This window comes from Pinus tabuliformis, chromosome 1_1 (assembly GCF_031772625.1).
Source record: "Pinus tabuliformis cultivar Carrire ecotype Pingquan chromosome 1_1, CPIR1, whole genome shotgun sequence".
In the NCBI taxonomy this organism is placed as follows: Eukaryota; Viridiplantae; Streptophyta; class Pinopsida; order Pinales; family Pinaceae; genus Pinus; species Pinus tabuliformis.
Window position 1 is genome coordinate 94899437 of NC_142297.1, and position 18161 is coordinate 94917597.

The window sequence follows — 18161 nt, forward strand, 5'->3', positions numbered from 1 at the left end:
TTTCTATTTGTATCTGATTTATGAAGCAGGTGTATGAAATGGATGGTGATCCAAGATTGAGACACATATACCCATGGATTCTCATGGTTATGCGCAATAGATGGTTAATTATGATTTATGGATGATACATGATTTGTGTGATTATATATGTCTAATATTGTACTAAGAAGAATGTGGTAGGGTACCTGGTCATTTTCCAACAAGGATGTTCAATTATGAATGATTGTGGAAGTCATTTCTTCAAAACCAAAATCACTGTGGAAGCCATGCACCATTTAGGGTAAAATGCGATTAAGTTAATTTCATTATGAAATTCATTTGATTCCTTTGATCTATGAGATTGTAATGTGTGCAGGTCTTTGAACAAGGCCTTACCAGCGAACCATTAGATGGGTAAAAGTTCACAAAAGCTCACAATCAGTACCACAAGGAGAAACGCAAAGTTTCAAAGCACAGTAGATGAGAGGGCATGGAAATTAGGGCGTGGAGTCCTAAATCCAAGAAAGATAAAGATGTGGAGTCTTGTCTATTTAGGGTGCGGAGTCCTGAATATTTAAAAAAGATCAAGTTGTGGAAGCTTGGATCTTTGGAGTAGATCAAGGCACGAAGTCCTCAATCTACTAAGGCACGGAGATGCATGAAATAAGGGTGTAGAATCCCTATTCTCCAGAATAAAAATACCGCTCATGGATGAATTTCCTTAAATAAAATTTCATTCTCACAATTCTAGAATGACTTTCTAAAAATAGAAAGTCATGTCTAGCATCTCAAGCACGACTTTCCAAAAATAATAAATCACTTTACATAAATTGGTAATCAAGCAGAGTTGAAGAAAAACGAATTAAATTATCGTTAATCAATCGTAATAGTTCAATCTTGACTGAATACTCAATATTATTAATATTATTATTATCTTTTACGAGACTACGATATTATTATTAAAAAGGAATTACAAGTCAATTTCTTTAATGCATATGTTACACTCTCCTTAACTAAGGCATGCATACCTCTCCTTAATGGCATAAGTTACACTCCTCTAAATGGAATCCAATGCATGCACATTACTCCTTTATGACAAGAATTGGTTGCTCCTCCTATATATGAGTCTCATGTATTCTCACTTGGGGATAAGGAGGCCAAGAGAGGAAAAGACTTGAGGAAAATAGTGAGATGGAGATATATGGAGAGTAGCCAATTGCTTCCATAATAAATCTAAAATAATTGTTAAAGTCCTAAGATCTCTAGCTATTGAGGTTAGCCATGAGTGGTATTGAGAGGAAGTGAAATTTTGCTTCCTTAGTTTGCCTTGCAAATCTCTCTACTGTTGTCTTTTGGTACTGCTTGTGAGCTTTTGTAGTTTCCAGGGGGAGAAGTTCTTCCTGGATATGGTTGGGAGGAAAACTGGGTGGTTCACAATGAGTTGGTAGGGATATTGGAGCTGGCACATACTCCTATTTTTTGAGTTGTATAAATTCACTGCCAGTTATGTTGACAACATTATATTGTGTTTCTTTTTGTAGTTCATTACATGGTTTCGCTTATCTGGTTGTTGCCTGAAACTTAGATGTATATCAAATGCTGCACAATAAATGTTGAAGGAATTTTGCAATAATTCATAGTGTATTTTATGTAAAAAAAAATTGTATAGTTTCATTGCAAGTTGATTTACATCATGTCCTAATGGTTGAAGCATTCATGCTTCCATGAGTTTTATGAAAACATGTTAATAGCACAAATTTGGGTTTTCCTTCTCTTTTTACAGCTGTAGATAAGTTTTCAGAGTATATGTTTGACAAAAGAGATAAATGAGATAGTATGAATTTGTTTTTGGTTGTGGTTTTAAATAATCGCATTTTTGGGCATTTCTATTTCGATTTATTTTAACTTCAGGGGGAATATGTGCCCTATGGCCATGTTGCCCCAACTTTGATTTCAAAAAACAATTTTCAGAATCTAGTTCTGTAATCTTCTATATTTTACAAATTTGTTGCTGCTACCTGGTGGTTTGTCTTGCTGCTTTTTTTGTAGTTGTGATTTACCTGGTAATCTCTTTTTATGAAATCAGTCTGTTATATAAACTTGGAATTATTATTTTAAAGTATCAATGGTTAATACATTGATAGTTTAATAAACTTGTGACTACTTGTTTGATAGTTTAATAGTTAGCAACTTGTTTTGTGACTGTTAACCGTTGTTCAAAATTACCAATGGCTGTAGCTACATCGTTGCGAGCTATTTGTAAAAATTCTTAAATATTTATAGTCATTATGTGCCTAAATTTTTGTATATGCAGCAATCAAGATGGATGATAGTTCTACTTATGTATTAAATTCGCTTCTTGGAATTATTGACAAAGAAAAAATAAATTATGGAATCTTATATTCATGTTAGTTAATTTTGGTGAAATTGCCTTAAGGGTTATGGTTGTAAGTGTTTGACAAAATGCCTCAATGGTGTACATTTCATGCTTGCAAACTGTTTGACATAATACTTCAATGGTTGTAGCTAATTAAAACTATGAATTGTCTATAAAAATGACGAAGTAAATTTAAGATTTGCAACCAATGTGTTTTTGGAGATATCTCAAAGAATAAGCACGATAGTTCCATTGAAGTGAAAATCCAGGGAAGGCAAATTAGTTAGTTGAAATGTTGTAATTGTTAGCTCACATTCAATTCTTAATAATTGGAAACCACTTTTTGCAAGTTGAATTATCTTGTTTTTCTTCCCTTTGTTTTACCAAAGAATTGATAGGCATATTATCTTAAAAAAAATCAAATTAGTCACTCTTAAACACTTTTAATTGCAATAGAATGAACAATTAGCTTATTGGAAATTGTGGTTTGTAAATATTGATATTATTTACCCCACTAAAAACTCTATCATTTAGATGTGATTTTAAGACTTATGGTTGTAAGTTTTGGATCTTGAGGAACCATGACCCTATAGCCTTAATGAGAAGTTTAATATTACCATGGGTTAGTTAATTAGTTAGTAGAAATTAGTATGTAGTGTAAAAAATACTAATAAAAATAAAAATATAGATATATAACCTTGCATGAACTTTTAAGTCTTAAAAACTTAAACTTAAATAACGTTTTGAGTCAGCCTTAATATAACATTGATGGTTGGTAAAGCGAGACTTACATTAGTTGAACTCCAATATTTGTAACTGGTTGCACCGAAGTCCAGTAGCTCTAATATGTCCACTACCAATGAAATTGGTTGGAAGTTTCCCATAGCTCTTTGTAATTGGGTGCACTAAAGTTTTTCCTAGCTTTAAGTTTTAACCACGTTTTCATAAGTTAGTTGAACTCCAATATTTGTAGGTTTCCAGTACCTCTGATACATTTTCATAAGTTAGTTGAACTCAAATATTTGTAAATGTGATAACCCCTTCCTTTTCTTCTTAATTTGATGGATAAACATCAGAAGAGTGTATCTACCATCTTGTACAGTAGGAAATAACTAAAACTACACAGAATATAGCTACAAAAGTGATAGTTACAATTTCATAAAAAAGAGAAACACCATTCTAATCCAATGGTTGTAATACAGAAGAGAAACACCATTCTAATCCAGCGGTTGTAATGGGTGGAAGTCCACGCATGCAAGAGTTAGAAACTTATTTCTAGTTAAACTATCACAAGATATCTCACTGTTGGAAAGACTAGTAATTTTCCACATAAATTATTATATGGAAATTGAATATAGTTAAACTTGTTAGAAGTGCAAAGCCCTGAAGAATATGCCCTCTAAGTTTATTATTGTTGAGCCGAAGATGTGTTATTTGTTTGAGGATTGTTAACTTTGCTGGAATTTTTTTGCGTAAAGACATTAGAATACAATTAAAGATATTTGACCTATTAATCATGGGATCTCCAAGGTAAGTTTGTTTTCACCCAAACTAAGATACTGGAGATCCTTCAACTATCCAAATGGACTTGGAGTGCTTCCTGTAAAATTTCCATTAACAGCCCAAAGATCATCAATATCGAATATTTCACAAACAGAACTTAATATGATCTATTGTTTAAGATGACATACATTGATTAACAACGGAAGATGTAATGGCTGCCATCTACTTTGATCTGACTCCCCACTGTTCCTCTTCTTCAGAATTCGGTTTCTCTTTCTAGCCCTGTTTCTTTATGCGCTTCTTGATGGAGAAGAATGCAACTCATGGCAGGGGGAGAGAAGACCCAATCCTTTTTATATTATTTAACTCTAAATCTGGTACGTCCATCATATACCAATTCAACGCTTTAATGCTTTAATGCTTTTAATGCTTTTAACGCTTTTAACGCTTTAATGCTTTAATCGGGTCACATTAAGATTTAGAAACTGCATATTTCTAACATTCTCCCACTTGACCCGACTATTCATAATATTAAGTGTTGAACATCATACTATGATAAATTGCTGAGAGTTATGGCGGTTGTGCACTATTAATTCAATGCATTTCCTTCCATATACTACAATACCAGCAATCCATCAATTCATACTCATAATTTATATAAAACAGCATAATGGTCCACATAATGTCTTATATCATAATGATTAAACATAATATCTTTATAAGACTTTTTCTTGTTTAAAATTACATAAAATACGTACTACTATATTAAAACAAGAGACACATAATTGTATTTCAGAAACACATAAAAGAGCTCAGAATGTCACACATCAATTATTATTAATACAACCAAGACCCATTCTTTGAACATGTTCCTTAAATTGTCTTGGTTGTAACCCTTTCGTCAAAGGGTCTGCAATCATAAGTTCTGTCCTGATGTGCATGATTGACACTCTTTGTTTCTGAACCTCATCTTTCACAACAAGATACTTCAGATCTATGTGTTTGGCACCTTTAGAGTACTTGTCATTCTTTGATAAAAATACTGCTGCAGAGTTATCACAATAAATTTTCAGCGGCTTGCTAATGGTGTCGACAACCGCAAGTCCTGAAATAAAGTTCCGCAACCATAATGCATGAATTGTGGCTTCAAAACATGCCACAAATTCTGCCTCCATAGTGGATGAAGCAACGATAGTCTGTTTCGCACTTTTCCATGATATGGCACCTTGAGCAAACATAAACAGGTAACCAAAAGTCGATTTTCTAGTATCGATGCATCCAACAAAATCTGAATCGTTATATCCGATCACCTCCGATTCATTGGATCTTCTATACATGAGCATGTAATCTTTCGTGCCTTGTAAGTACCTCAAAACTTTCTTTGTAGCTTGCCAATGTTCCCTTCCTGGATTACTTTGATACCTCCCTAACATACCGACCGCAAAGCTGATATCCGGTCTAGTACAGGTTTGAGCATACATCAAGCTACCAACAACAGATGCATATGGAATTGATTCCATTTCCTTTCGTTCAACATCATTCTTAGGACATTGCATGAGACTGAATTTATCACCTTTCTTTACAGGAACTGTCCCAGGTGAACACTTACTCATTCCAAATCTCTCTAGAATCCTTTCGACATATCCTTTTTGAGACAATCCCAATATTCCTTGTGATCGATCACGGAATATTTCTATTCCAATCACATAGGATGCCTCTCCCATATCTTTCATTTCAAAGTTTGTTGAGAGAAATTCCTTAGTCTCATGCAATATACTTAAATTATTTGCAGCAAGCAAGATGTCATCAACATAAAGGACCAGATAAATAACCTTGCTCCCACTGATCTTTTGGTATATACAGTGATCAACCGTATTTTCCTTAAAACCAAAGGATTTAATAATGGTATTGAACTTAATATACCATTGCCGGGATGCTTGTTTAAGCCCATATATTGACTTCTTAAGTTTACACACCAATTGTTCTTTACCTTCTACAGAAAAACCCTCAGGTTGATCCATATAAACATCCTCATCAAGATCTCCATTCAGAAAGGCTGTTTTCACATCCATTTGATGCAACTCCAAATCATAATGAGCTACTAATGCCATTATTATTCTTAGTGAGTCCTTTTTCGAAACAGGAGAAAATGTCTCCTTGTAATCAACACCATCTTTCTGAGTGTAACCCTTAGCAACAAGTCTAGCTTTATACCGTTCGATATTACCACTAGAGTCGTGTTTGGTTTTAAAAACCCATTTGCATCTGACTCTTTTACAGCCATGTGGTAACTCAACGAGATCCCAAACTTCATTCTGTTGCATGGATTTCAGTTCTTCTTTCATGGAATTAATCCATTCCTTTGACTCTTTACTTTCTATAGCATGTGAAAACGAAACTAGATCCTTATTGATTCCAATATCATAATCTGATTCTTGCATATAAACCACATAATCATCAGAAATAGTTGACCTACGATTTCTTTGAGGTCTTCTTAATGCTACTTGTTGTGGTTCATGCATATCAGCATTATGTAAGTCATTTCCTTCAGAAAGTACTTCTTCATTTATATGTTTTTCATTATCATCATGTTGTTCTACAACAGCTGGAACAACATTTGGAGTAATAGTAGATGGAGGAACTATTCTAGGCAATGTAACATTTACCCTTGTTTCCTTTATTTCTACTATTTCTCTTCGAGTACTCCCACTGACTTCACCATTCTCAATGAATCTTGCATTACCAGTTTCTACAATTCTTGGACTATGATTAGGACAGTAAAACACGTACCCTTTAGATTTCTCAGGGTATCCTAAAAAATACCCACTGATCGTTCGAGAATCTAATTTCTTTTCATGTGGATTATAAATTCTCGCTTCCGCTGGACAACCCCAAACATGCAGGTGTCTTAAGCTAGGTTTCCTGTTAGTCCATAACTCAAAAGGAGTCTTTTGAACAGCTTTACTAGGGACCCTATTCAACAAATAATTAGTGGTTTTGAGAGCATACGACCACAAAATCTTAGGTAGTGTAGAATCTGACATCATACTCCTAATCATATCTATTAACGTCCTATTGCGCCTTTCTGCTACACCATTTTGCTGTGGTGTACCTGGCATTGTGTATTGTGCACATATGCCATGACTTTCGAGGAATTTTGCAAATGGACCTGGACACTGGCCTGACTCATTATATTTACCATAATATTCACCACCTCTATCAGACCTTATGATTTTCACCTTTTTATCTAATTGCCTCTCAACTTCCTTTACAAATGTCTCAAGGACATTCACAGATTGAGATTTTTCATGAAGCAAATAGACATAACCATAACAGGAAAAATTGTCAATAAAAGTGATGAAATACTTTTCTCCATTAAAGGCTGGAGTGTCCATAGGTCCGCAAATATCAGTGTGTATTATTTCAAGAAGCTGGCTGCTTCTAGTGGCTCCTTTTTTATTATGTTTGGTTTGTTTACCTTTAATACAATCCACACATAATTCTAGATCACTAAAGTCCAAATTTGACAAAATTTCATTACTTACTAATCTCATCATTCTTTCTTTGGATATATGACCTAGTCTTTTATGCCACAAGAAAGCAGAATTTTCATTCACCATGCTACGTTTACATCCAACATTATTTACTACATTCAACAAGGAATTCGCATAAGTGTCATTCAGTTTCAATTTATATAAACCATCAATTAGAATACCAGAACCAACATTATCAGTATTCTTATATAAATCAAAACAGCCAGATCCAAACATACATCTAAAACCAGAATTATCCAACTTACTTACGGAAATAAGGTTTCTAGATAATGAAGGTACATAAAGGGTACCGTATAAGTCTAATACATATCCACTTTCTAGAATTAGACGATAAGTCCCAATGCCTTCAATTGAAGATTTCATTCCGTTTCCCATAAAGAGAAAACGATCTTCATTTGGATTTATGGTTCGGATCATAAGAAATCCCTGCATATTATTGGAAACATGAGTTGTAGCACCAGTATCAAGCCACCATGTGTTAATGGAAATTTTACATTTGGTATCAGAGCCACCAATCAATAACTGAATATTTCCTATGATTGCAATTGATCTGTTTACACATATATGGTTTAGAATATTGCAACCAAGGATTAAAATATTTTTGTGGGAACTTCAACTAAATTTGATTCAAAACATACGAAAGATAGATAATTACCTTTCTTTTCGAACCAAGCTTTCCTTTTCGGACAGTCACTTTGATAATGTCCTTTCTTTTTACAGAAATGACATTGAACATCCTTTAGTTCCTTCTTTTCCTTATCCTGCCCATTCTTAGCAGGTGCCTTTTTCTTCTTGAGATGACTTGATTTTCCTTTCTTTTCTTTACCAGCTTTATTACTCACAAAACTTACTGAGTGATTCACTTGATTTTTCAAACGTCCTTCTTCCTGAACAAGTCTACTGGCAAATTCATTAACATTCCACTTATCCTTTATAGTGTTATAGTTAATTTGAAAAGGTCCATATTCAGAAAGTAGCGAGTTCAGGATGAACTGGACAAGAAAAGAATCCTCTACTGTAAGTCCCAAGGAGTTTAACCTTGCTGCAAGATTAGTCATCTCTATAATGTGCTCTTGCATAGTTCGCGACCCATCAAACTTCATGGTCGTGAGTTCTGCCATAAGAGTACCAGCGAGTGACTTATCAGCTGAACGAAAACGCTCTTCCACAGACTGCATATATTCCTTAGCACTTTCTGTTTGTGGAATTGTTGACTTGATGTTGTTAGCAACAGTCATCTTAATAAACATAAGGCTCAATCTGTTACTGCGTTCCCATGCTTTATGGTGTGATTTTTCTGCTTCAGTACTATCTTTTGTAAGAGCAGCAGGTTTATCCTCAAGGAGTGCCAAGTCAAGATCTTGAACACCTAAATGGAAATTGACTTGTTCTCTCCATTCAGAAAAATTAACACCAGTGAACAATGTAACAGATGAAGCATGTGTATTCATGGGAACTCCTGCAAATTAAAAATGAAATAACTATAAGCTCATAACTAATGCGATTCAGATGTAGACATAATAGTATAATATAGCACTCCTTTGGGTAGATACTATCTTATACTTAACATAATTAAATACCAAAACATAAGTAGGTAATAAATATATTCAATTAAATAGAACTGACATCTTTGGATGATCAATATTTATTTAATCAAAATATCTATTAAACCTCATCATGTCAACTAGTTATAGAACAAGACTTTCCTTTGGGTAAGTTCTCAGGTTCTATCATTAGTGACTCTAGTTTTAATTGGTATTATTATAACTGGCAATTTCTATCAATAATCATTATGTCACTTATGCACTAAATGATTATTCTGATTTTGACCACTTTGGTGATTAACAAAATCATAAATCTCATGTGCATAAATGATTTATAACACATACTTTATGCAAAACAATCAGTCACAGAATAATTACTTTTATGCCCAAATTCCAAACAATTATTTTGTACCAGTAAATTTTAATCGTGCAAAGCCAAAACAGTAAATGATGCACGAAAAGACCCTAAAGATACGGGAAAAGAAAAGAATATCCATATTCATCTCTGATTCGCATATCCATATGGAAAATTATCATTCAGTTACCTACGCTGCAAATTTTCTTTACGTTTTTTACGTCAGACAGGTAGATTGTTCCCGCGCTTCAAGTTCATACGCCATCCATGGCGATACTGAACTATAATTAGTATGCCGCAATCAACACATCACTAACTACTACAAACATATCCGGCCACGATATCTATGAAAGATCCAAAAATCTAACTTAAATGCTGAAGAAACAGCTATCATTTACTGATATTCTGGTAAATTGTTATAACACATCGGATTCTTCACGCTTTCATTGGATAGCGTAGCTAACATGTTTTCATAAAGAAAAAATAACATATCTATCCCATAGCAGATCGTTAGGAAAAATGCCATAAATAGGAACCTCTTTCAACGAGTGGCCATAACCATGCATATCTGGGCATATGCATATGTATAAGGGAAGAGGGAACGATTCAGGTAGATACTCCCCACAAAAATATTTTAATCCTTGGTTGCAATATTCTAAATCATATATGTGTAAACAGATCAATTGCAATCATAGGAAATATTCAGTTATTGATTGGTGGCTCTGATACCAAATGTAAAATTTCCATTAACAGCCCAAAGATCATCAATACCGAATATTTCACAAACAGAACTTAATATGATCTATTGTTTAAGATGACATACCTTGATTAACAGCGGAAGATGTAATGGCTGCCATCTACTTTGATCTGACTCCTGACTGTTCCTCTTCTTCAGAATTCGGTTTCTCTTTCTAGCCCTGTTTCTTTATGCGCTTCTTGATGGAGAAGAATGCAACTCATGGCAGGGGGAGAGAGGACCCAATCCTTTTTATATTATTAGAAAAGAATGCAACTCATGGCAGGGGGAGAGAGGACCCAATCCTTTTTATATTATTTAACTCTAAATCTGGTACATCCATCATATACCAATTCAACGCTTTAATGCTTTAATGCTTTTAATGCTTTTAACGCTTTTAACGCTTTAATGCTTTAATCCGGTCACATTAAGATTTAGAAACTGCAGATTTCTAACACTTCCATGCAAGGAACTGTCTCGCAAATCAATATGCATAAAAGACTCCACGTTCCAAATTACTGTTTTTTACTGCAGCATTCACTGAGGCCATTGCTAAAACAAAAACTTTAATTACTGTTTTTTACTGTGGCATTCACTGAGGCCATTGCTAGAACAAAAACCTTAACAGTCTTAAGCTACATTTGGCGGATTTCTGAATTAGATATGGAATGAAAAATGGAAATATTTGGTGGATTTCTGAATTAGATATGGAATGAAAAATGGAAATTTCTCCATAAAATGCTTAAATAATTTTTTCACCAAAAATAAGTTCTCAGGTGTAAATTTTCAAGGAAGCTTTATAAATATTTCACCAATCTAAATACACACCTTTTCAAGGAAGCTTTATAAATATTTCACCAATCTAAATACATTTTCTTACCAAAGAAAGATTACACCGCTAAAATTTAAAGGACAACAAATTATCTCCAAATAATGCATGTAACTTTGAAAATGAACGGGTTAAATTTTCGGAAAAATTTGGAACTTGTGTCGATCCACGTAATGCAAAGTCCTCCGAAGGTTAATTCACCTCAATCTGTCTCAAAAAAAAATAAAGGAAGCGAAAGGAAATTTGGACCAAATCCAGATGTACACGATCCAAAATGATGACAAAGTTGTAGAGATGATGATTATTGTTGTGATAGGCTCAAATTGAATGCCGAAAAGAAAAATTTTAATCTCATCAGAAAAAAACAAGCATTATGTTTTCTGATGGTTACCTACCTGCGCACACATCTCTTTAGTGTCCTGTCTCGGTCTCGGTGTATTTATTGAAACTATCATGGAATCCCTCTACCTTTCTGGCCCCGTTGTTTGGGCTACGCTTTGGGGCACCAAATCTAGATGCTGAATGGTGTACGATGATGCGCTGTATTATCAAATTGAAAATCTTTAAAAATACAATCATGTTGTTTTCTAAATCGAAAATTGCATGAGATATTGGTTATATTGGAGTGTCCCGAAGTGGTAGTTCACTATCAATGTTTTATATAATATTTTTTAAAGATTTAAATAAATCTAAGATAATAAATAAATAAATTTATATTTAATTTTAGAATAATATTTATTATGATGATGATGATGATGGTTAATGTCCGCTGAAACCAAATAATGATCTATTGGAGCTAAAAAGACAAATTATTTATTTTGATTTAAAATTTTATTCCTATACTCAAAAAACCTATATACTACATTCATTATCAATAATTTATATAATTTTTATTAAATATTTAAAAAATTTAAAATAATAAATAAATTAATTTGTATTTAATTTTGAAATAATATTTATTATATACCTACACTCACTCTCATGATTTAGATGTCATATTTTCTCCTTTTAATTTGGGATAATTATTAGGCTTACGTCAACATTAACGTTAATTTCATATTTCATAATATGTTTTCTCTACTAATTAAAATAATTATTTAATGCTTATAGATAAAGATCGAAAAGTTTTTAATAATAAGAAGGCGGTCTTTCCATTTTGTTTGATTTCCAGTTTTATATATATATTTTTAACAAAATTCAAGCGATGCATGTTATTGCTCATATAAAGGGGAAAAATATAGGAAGTGGAAAAATATAGGAAGTAGTTTGTTGGGAAAAAATTTGATTTAATTTTTTAAGTCAAATTCATCTATAACACGTTTACCTTTATGGTAATTTTTTTTAAATTTGGAAAAAAATTTATTAAAATCTAACATGCGGAAAAAAAACTAGGTAAATATAACAAACAAAAAACAAAACCAGCCAAAATACAAATTCCTCGGACTTTGATCCTCTTTTTACCCGGCAGATCGGACCTGATATGAATTTTTGTTTTTTTTACCCACTCCTCCCATCAATGTTCCTTTACACCTCTCACTGAATTGCTAATTATTTCCCAACAAACCCACTCATTTAAATATTGCATCATTTTTTAATGGCACCCAGCGAAAGCTTTCGGTCAAGTAATTTTTTTATGATTTACATAAATATTATATATCACTGTTTTTAGTATGATTTTCCAATATGAACAATCCTCATTTTACCCGCTCCTCCAATCAGAGTTCTTTGTACCTATAGGCGCAATTGCCAGTTATTTGCCAAAGGACCCACTAATCTTTTAAATATTACATCATTTTCTGATGGCACGGCAGGTGAAAGTTTTCCGTCGAGTATTTTTTTATGATTTACATGAATATTATATAACACTGAATAATTATGAGTATGCACAAGTCCCACCAAATTCGGATTGCGTACGACAGATTCTATGTTGCACGGCATAATTGTGTACGGACTTTTAATTTTAAACGACGAACAAGCTTAGGTGGGGTTCCGGATGGAATTTGACGGCAAATTGCTTGTTACAAGGTTATTTTCTTGTCAAATAAAGCTAAAAAATTCTGCCGCCAATCAACATTACGGGTATTATTGTTAAAAAACCCACAAATTTGACGGACGCTTCCATTCGAAATTCCTGAGTGGTGCTTAAACAAGTGCTATTATTCTTCAATGGATGGACCTGAAACTACGAACTCTGCGTATGCCAGTGTCTCTGCTGCTTTTATAGATGGTAGTAGATAAGCGGGATATACTGAGAAGCTGGATCAGGCTCTTGATATAGAACAGGATCTGACCCTCGCAGCCTTCATTATCTTCTTTGATCTCAATTCTCCACTTCCATATCCATTTCCAGTGGAGATGTCGTAAATAATTTTATTTTTCGCACCGTACTTCATTGGTGTATAATTTATTTTTATATTCTAAAATAATATTTGCGGAATGGGCCTTCTCAAATTTTATCAATTATTTTTATGATAAAGGTAAATTTTATTTTCAATTTCTCATAAAAATTTTACAGAGATTAAATTCCATGGAAATCGATTAATTTACCTCACATAAATATAAATTTAAAAAAATAAAGAATCTTCATTATCAATATTTTTTTTAATCTCTTTACAGAATCTAAATTTATAAAAATAAAGAATCTTCATTATCAATTTTTTTTTTAATCTCTTCAAAAATTAAAGATACAACATTACATAAAACCCACGGCCTGGAGTATGCCGTAAAACTGCTTCTGCTTGGCTAAGAGCTCGTCTTCCTCAGACGTAAGGAAACAGGTTAACGGCCCAAGACCCAGAGGCATCTGGCAGGAGTGAAAGCCTGCTCCCTTACGGACCACCAGCGGGTTATTACAGGTGGCGTGGTTTTTCTTGATAACAGTGATGAGTCAAACCGACATTCGCGGATAGCAGCCAGAGATGGCTGTCCTCACTGTTGGTTTGACCCCTGAGTTTGATAGGTTTTGCCACCTTCGGAAAAAAAAAAAACATTACATAAAACCCCTGCTATGCTTGCTCACATAAAACGGAAACTGAAAATATGCACATAGCTCCCCACCTCGATTTTTAATCCCTCCAAAAATAATAAATCCCTAGTTAAATTAAATCTATATGTGATTGTTCATTCATAACTTCCAAAGGGCCAAACATCACAACAAAACCTATTTCAAGATTACAAACATACTTTTAACATTACATGGACCTTTGTTGTTTTTCAGTCAAAGGCTAATCATCAACGTTACCCACACCACATCAAATATGGTTGTAGCCAAATTTAATGATATTAGGGAGTAAGGCTTATGCTGGGAGAAGCCTTCACCATGAACCCCATGGGATGAATTTGTGCGTCACCATCACCATCCTGAAATACATAAGCAACTCCACCATGACTAGTCTTATCCATGCCCGCCATCTCATCATCCCTAGATACCCTTAGAAGGTTGAGCTTGTGCAGAATATAAAACACGGGGGCCATGGTGGCAGTGACCCATCCTGCGGTGACCAGGATTTGTATGACATGGGCAGCTAGGAGTCTCCCACCTCCACCCATGAATAACCCGTAGGGCCTCGAGGAGATCCCATTAGGAGACAGCCCGTACACTTGCAAAACATACTCCTCCTTTGCAAAGAGTGCGGTAAAGATGATACCCCAAGCCCCGCAACCACCGTGAAGTTGCGCAGCCTCTAGGGGGTCATCATACTTCATCTTGGCAGCCAATATGTTGAAGCCTATCAACACCCACGCCGAGACAAACCCACAAACAATGGCGGCCCATGGCTCCACCATGGAGCACCCGCCCGTGATCGCCGCAAATCCACCGAGCAACCCGTTGCACACGTCCAACACATTCCAGTGACCTATTAGAAGCCTTCGCCCAAACAACGTTGTCAAAGCCGCAGAGCACCCAGCAAGAGTGGTCGTGACAGCTGTCCTGCCAATCGCTGTCCATTGACCGTCCACGTAACTACCCCCACCCGAACTGTAAGGCACTAAGATCTTTGCAAATGACCCGGGATTGAACCCGTACCATCCAAACCATAACAAAAAGGTTCCCAACACCACCAACGTGGCACTGTGGCCCCTGATCGCGTGTGGCTTCCCCTCGTGGTTATATCGGCCGATCCTCGGCCCCTCAATAAGCGCTCCCCATAAACCGGCGACCCCACCGACCATGTGAACGACCCCGCTGCCGGCGAAGTCATAGACTCCGCTTCCGAAAAGCAAACCGCTGGCTTTCGAAGCGCTGAGCCAACCATCAGGCGACCACACCCAATGCGAAACCACCGGGTAGACGAACCCCGTGAGAATCGAACTGTAGATCAAGTACGCCGCGAACTGCGTGCGCTCAGCGATGGATCCACTGGTGATCCCCGCGGCCGCGATGGCGAAGGCCCACTGGTACAGAAAATATGCATAATCGTAGTGGAAGTTCTCATTTGGCACGTCCTTCAGCCCGAAGAAATAATGGCCAATGAAGCCATTGGAGTGCTTTCCCCTTCCGAAGGCGAAGGCGAAGCCAAAGAGATAGTAGAAGATGCCGCCCGCGGCCGCGTCGAGAACATTGGTGAGCATGATATTCACGGTGTTCTTGGCCCGCACGGACCCTGCGCATAGCATGGCAAACCCTAGCTGCATGGCGAAGACGAGGAAGGCCGAGAAGAGCAGGTACGTGGTATCCACGGCGCGGCTCGTCGCCGAGAGTTGGTCGGAAACGGCCTGCAACTTGTTGCAGAAAAAGTCGCCGGCCGTGCCGTTGAGGAGGTTCTGTAGAGCCGCCAGCTCAGGAGCTGTGCAGGTGTAGCTGGAGCTAGACATGGCGGATGAGCGGGGTTTGATCAGGCGACGATGAACTCGAGCCGGCAGAAGTCAGATGCGAGATTTGAGAGGGACAGAACTTGAACAACAAGAATCAGTGAAATTTGAACTTTAAAGAGGACGGAAATGGAGCCGAAGTGAAATTCGAGCTTTAAAGGGCAAGGATTCGAGCATGGAGAAATTAAAGACAGACTCTCAACATGTAAATTTCGGACCGGGAGAACTGATATACGTGTTTCAGAGGGATGGGATCTGAACCGGGAAAAGTGAAATGCGATCTTTAAAGTCTACGAGATCGAATCTGTGAAATACGAATTTAATTTAAAGGGACGGGATTCAAACCGGAAGAAGTGAAGTACGCGGTTTAAATTGACGAAATTGGAACTGAAAGAAGTGAAGCACATGCTTTAAAAGAACGGGATTCAAACATGGAGAAGCATAATACGATCTCTTACAGATAGGATTCGAACAGGGAGAAACATAATATGAGGTCTTACAGGCACCAGATTCGAATTAGAAGAACTGAAATAGAAGCTTTGAGATTTACGGGATTAAAAGAGGGAAAACTTCCAAACTTAGCTTTGAGAAGGACGGGATTCCAATTTTCAGAGCAAGAGAACTGAAATCCGATCTGAGAACTCCGGACCAGTGAGAGTCGAACATGCGACGCGCAATGCGCACTGGGAGAACTGAAATCCGAACTTTGAGATGTTTGGATTCGAAACCCCGACCGACTGGGCGAAAAAGAACACAGGTTGAGCTTCCACCAGGCTAGATGAGAACCTGCAGTTCAGAATCCGAACCGGAATATGGAGCAGTTCGAGACTAGTGATGGAATTCAATGAGAATTCCCGTGTATTACAACCCTTATATATAGATGCATATTTCCTCTGCGATCAAGATTCATAGTACATAGGTGAAAGGACGGTGAAACAAAAACAATATAATAACATGAGCTAACAGGAAACCTTGTTCGGCTTGCAGTATCTCTAGTAAAATAAGAAGAAATCTAAATTACTGCAGCGATTGTACAAGAGATTGTCGAGTTTTGTTGGTCAACTGTAATTATTATAATCTTAAAACATACAGAGAGATATTAATATAATGTAAGTAGACATGTTTCATGAAACCGTTTATGAGATTGGATGGTTTTATGAAACAGTTAATTTTTTTATTTTTAAATATTTGTCACATTCTATTTGTTTTACTGTCTGACTTCTTCAATTTATATCGCCATCGCTGTTAACTTTTGCATTGTTTTGCTTTCCTTGTAGTCTTTGTGTGGCCGTTAACTTAATTTTCCCACGTTTTTTTGCAAGTTGTCTTTTCTGTCATGGCGCGTGAGGGTGCATAAATCATTTTAGTATTCGCCAATTTGCATTTTAGTATTTATTTTTATAAAAAATGTTTTTATTAATTTATCATACGTTATGTTATGACTCATAACTTAATTATTTCTCACTTTTTTGGCTTTTGGATTTCGAAAATAATGATGTGTCCCAATGACCTCTGGCTTTCAAAAACATTGATAAAAGGTTATATAATATTATATTATTAAAGAGATTCGTGTTCTAGTTTTTAAAGCAAACAATAAAAATGATGGTTGATGGTGACGTCAATTATTTAAATAAATCATGGGATGCTTATAACGCGCACTTTTATGGCCTTTGGCTTTCAAAAATAATGTCCAATAGTCACTCTTACACGCGTTATTGTTTCCAAAAATATAATCTAAATAATATTATAAAAAATATTCGTTTTCGAATTTTCTCGAGCGAACAACGAAAATGATTGCTGACGTATATCGTTATTGATATATTATTTACACAAAATATTAATACTTATAATGTATTTTTATCACAGATGTTTTTGTTAATTAATTATTGAAATAAATCATTAAAACCAATAATGCTCAATAGTTGTTATAACTAGCAATTGTCCTGAAAGGTACAAAGAGAGGCCGATAGACTTTAAAAAATATAAGTATTTTTCTAAAAAATATTAAAAATAGAAAATAATGAATTTTGGAAACCACATAACATCTACAGTGTAACTTATTACATATATATATATATATATATATATATATATATATATTAGTTAAAATCTCAATTGTATTGTCAATTTGGGTATTGGTTAACTTTTACACAAACATATGCTTCCACAATTGTAACTGTTATCCAACATTGATTCATATTGTTCGTGAAACCTGCCACACTAGTGCAGTTCAATAAGAAATATTTTAAAGAAAGGTTGAGAAATCTTTCTTTATATATAAATATATATTTTTAATATGTTTTGAAGTTATTTAAAAATGAGCAGTTTGTATCAAATCTATGTGTGCTTGTCCTAAGTAAGATACAATTTTAATATGTCATTTACTTAATTATTCATAAATCTTTTTAGTATTTCTACTCATTATTTGTTCACAGTGGATAGTGCAGACCATTGTCACTATGAAGCTCTGAC

General features: G+C 35.3%; 1 protein-coding gene across 1 annotated transcript; it reads right to left on the bottom strand.

The window, feature by feature from the left end:
• Positions 1 to 14159: 14159 nt before the first annotated feature.
• On the bottom strand, positions 14160 to 16554 carry LOC149211809 (ammonium transporter 1 member 2-like). Its single transcript, XM_089390475.1, has one exon. It carries the CDS (start codon positions 15690 to 15692, stop codon positions 14160 to 14162), a length of 1533 nt encoding a protein of 510 aa, XP_089246601.1. The 5' UTR covers positions 15693 to 16554.
• Between the last annotated feature and the right edge of the window lie 1607 nt (positions 16555 to 18161).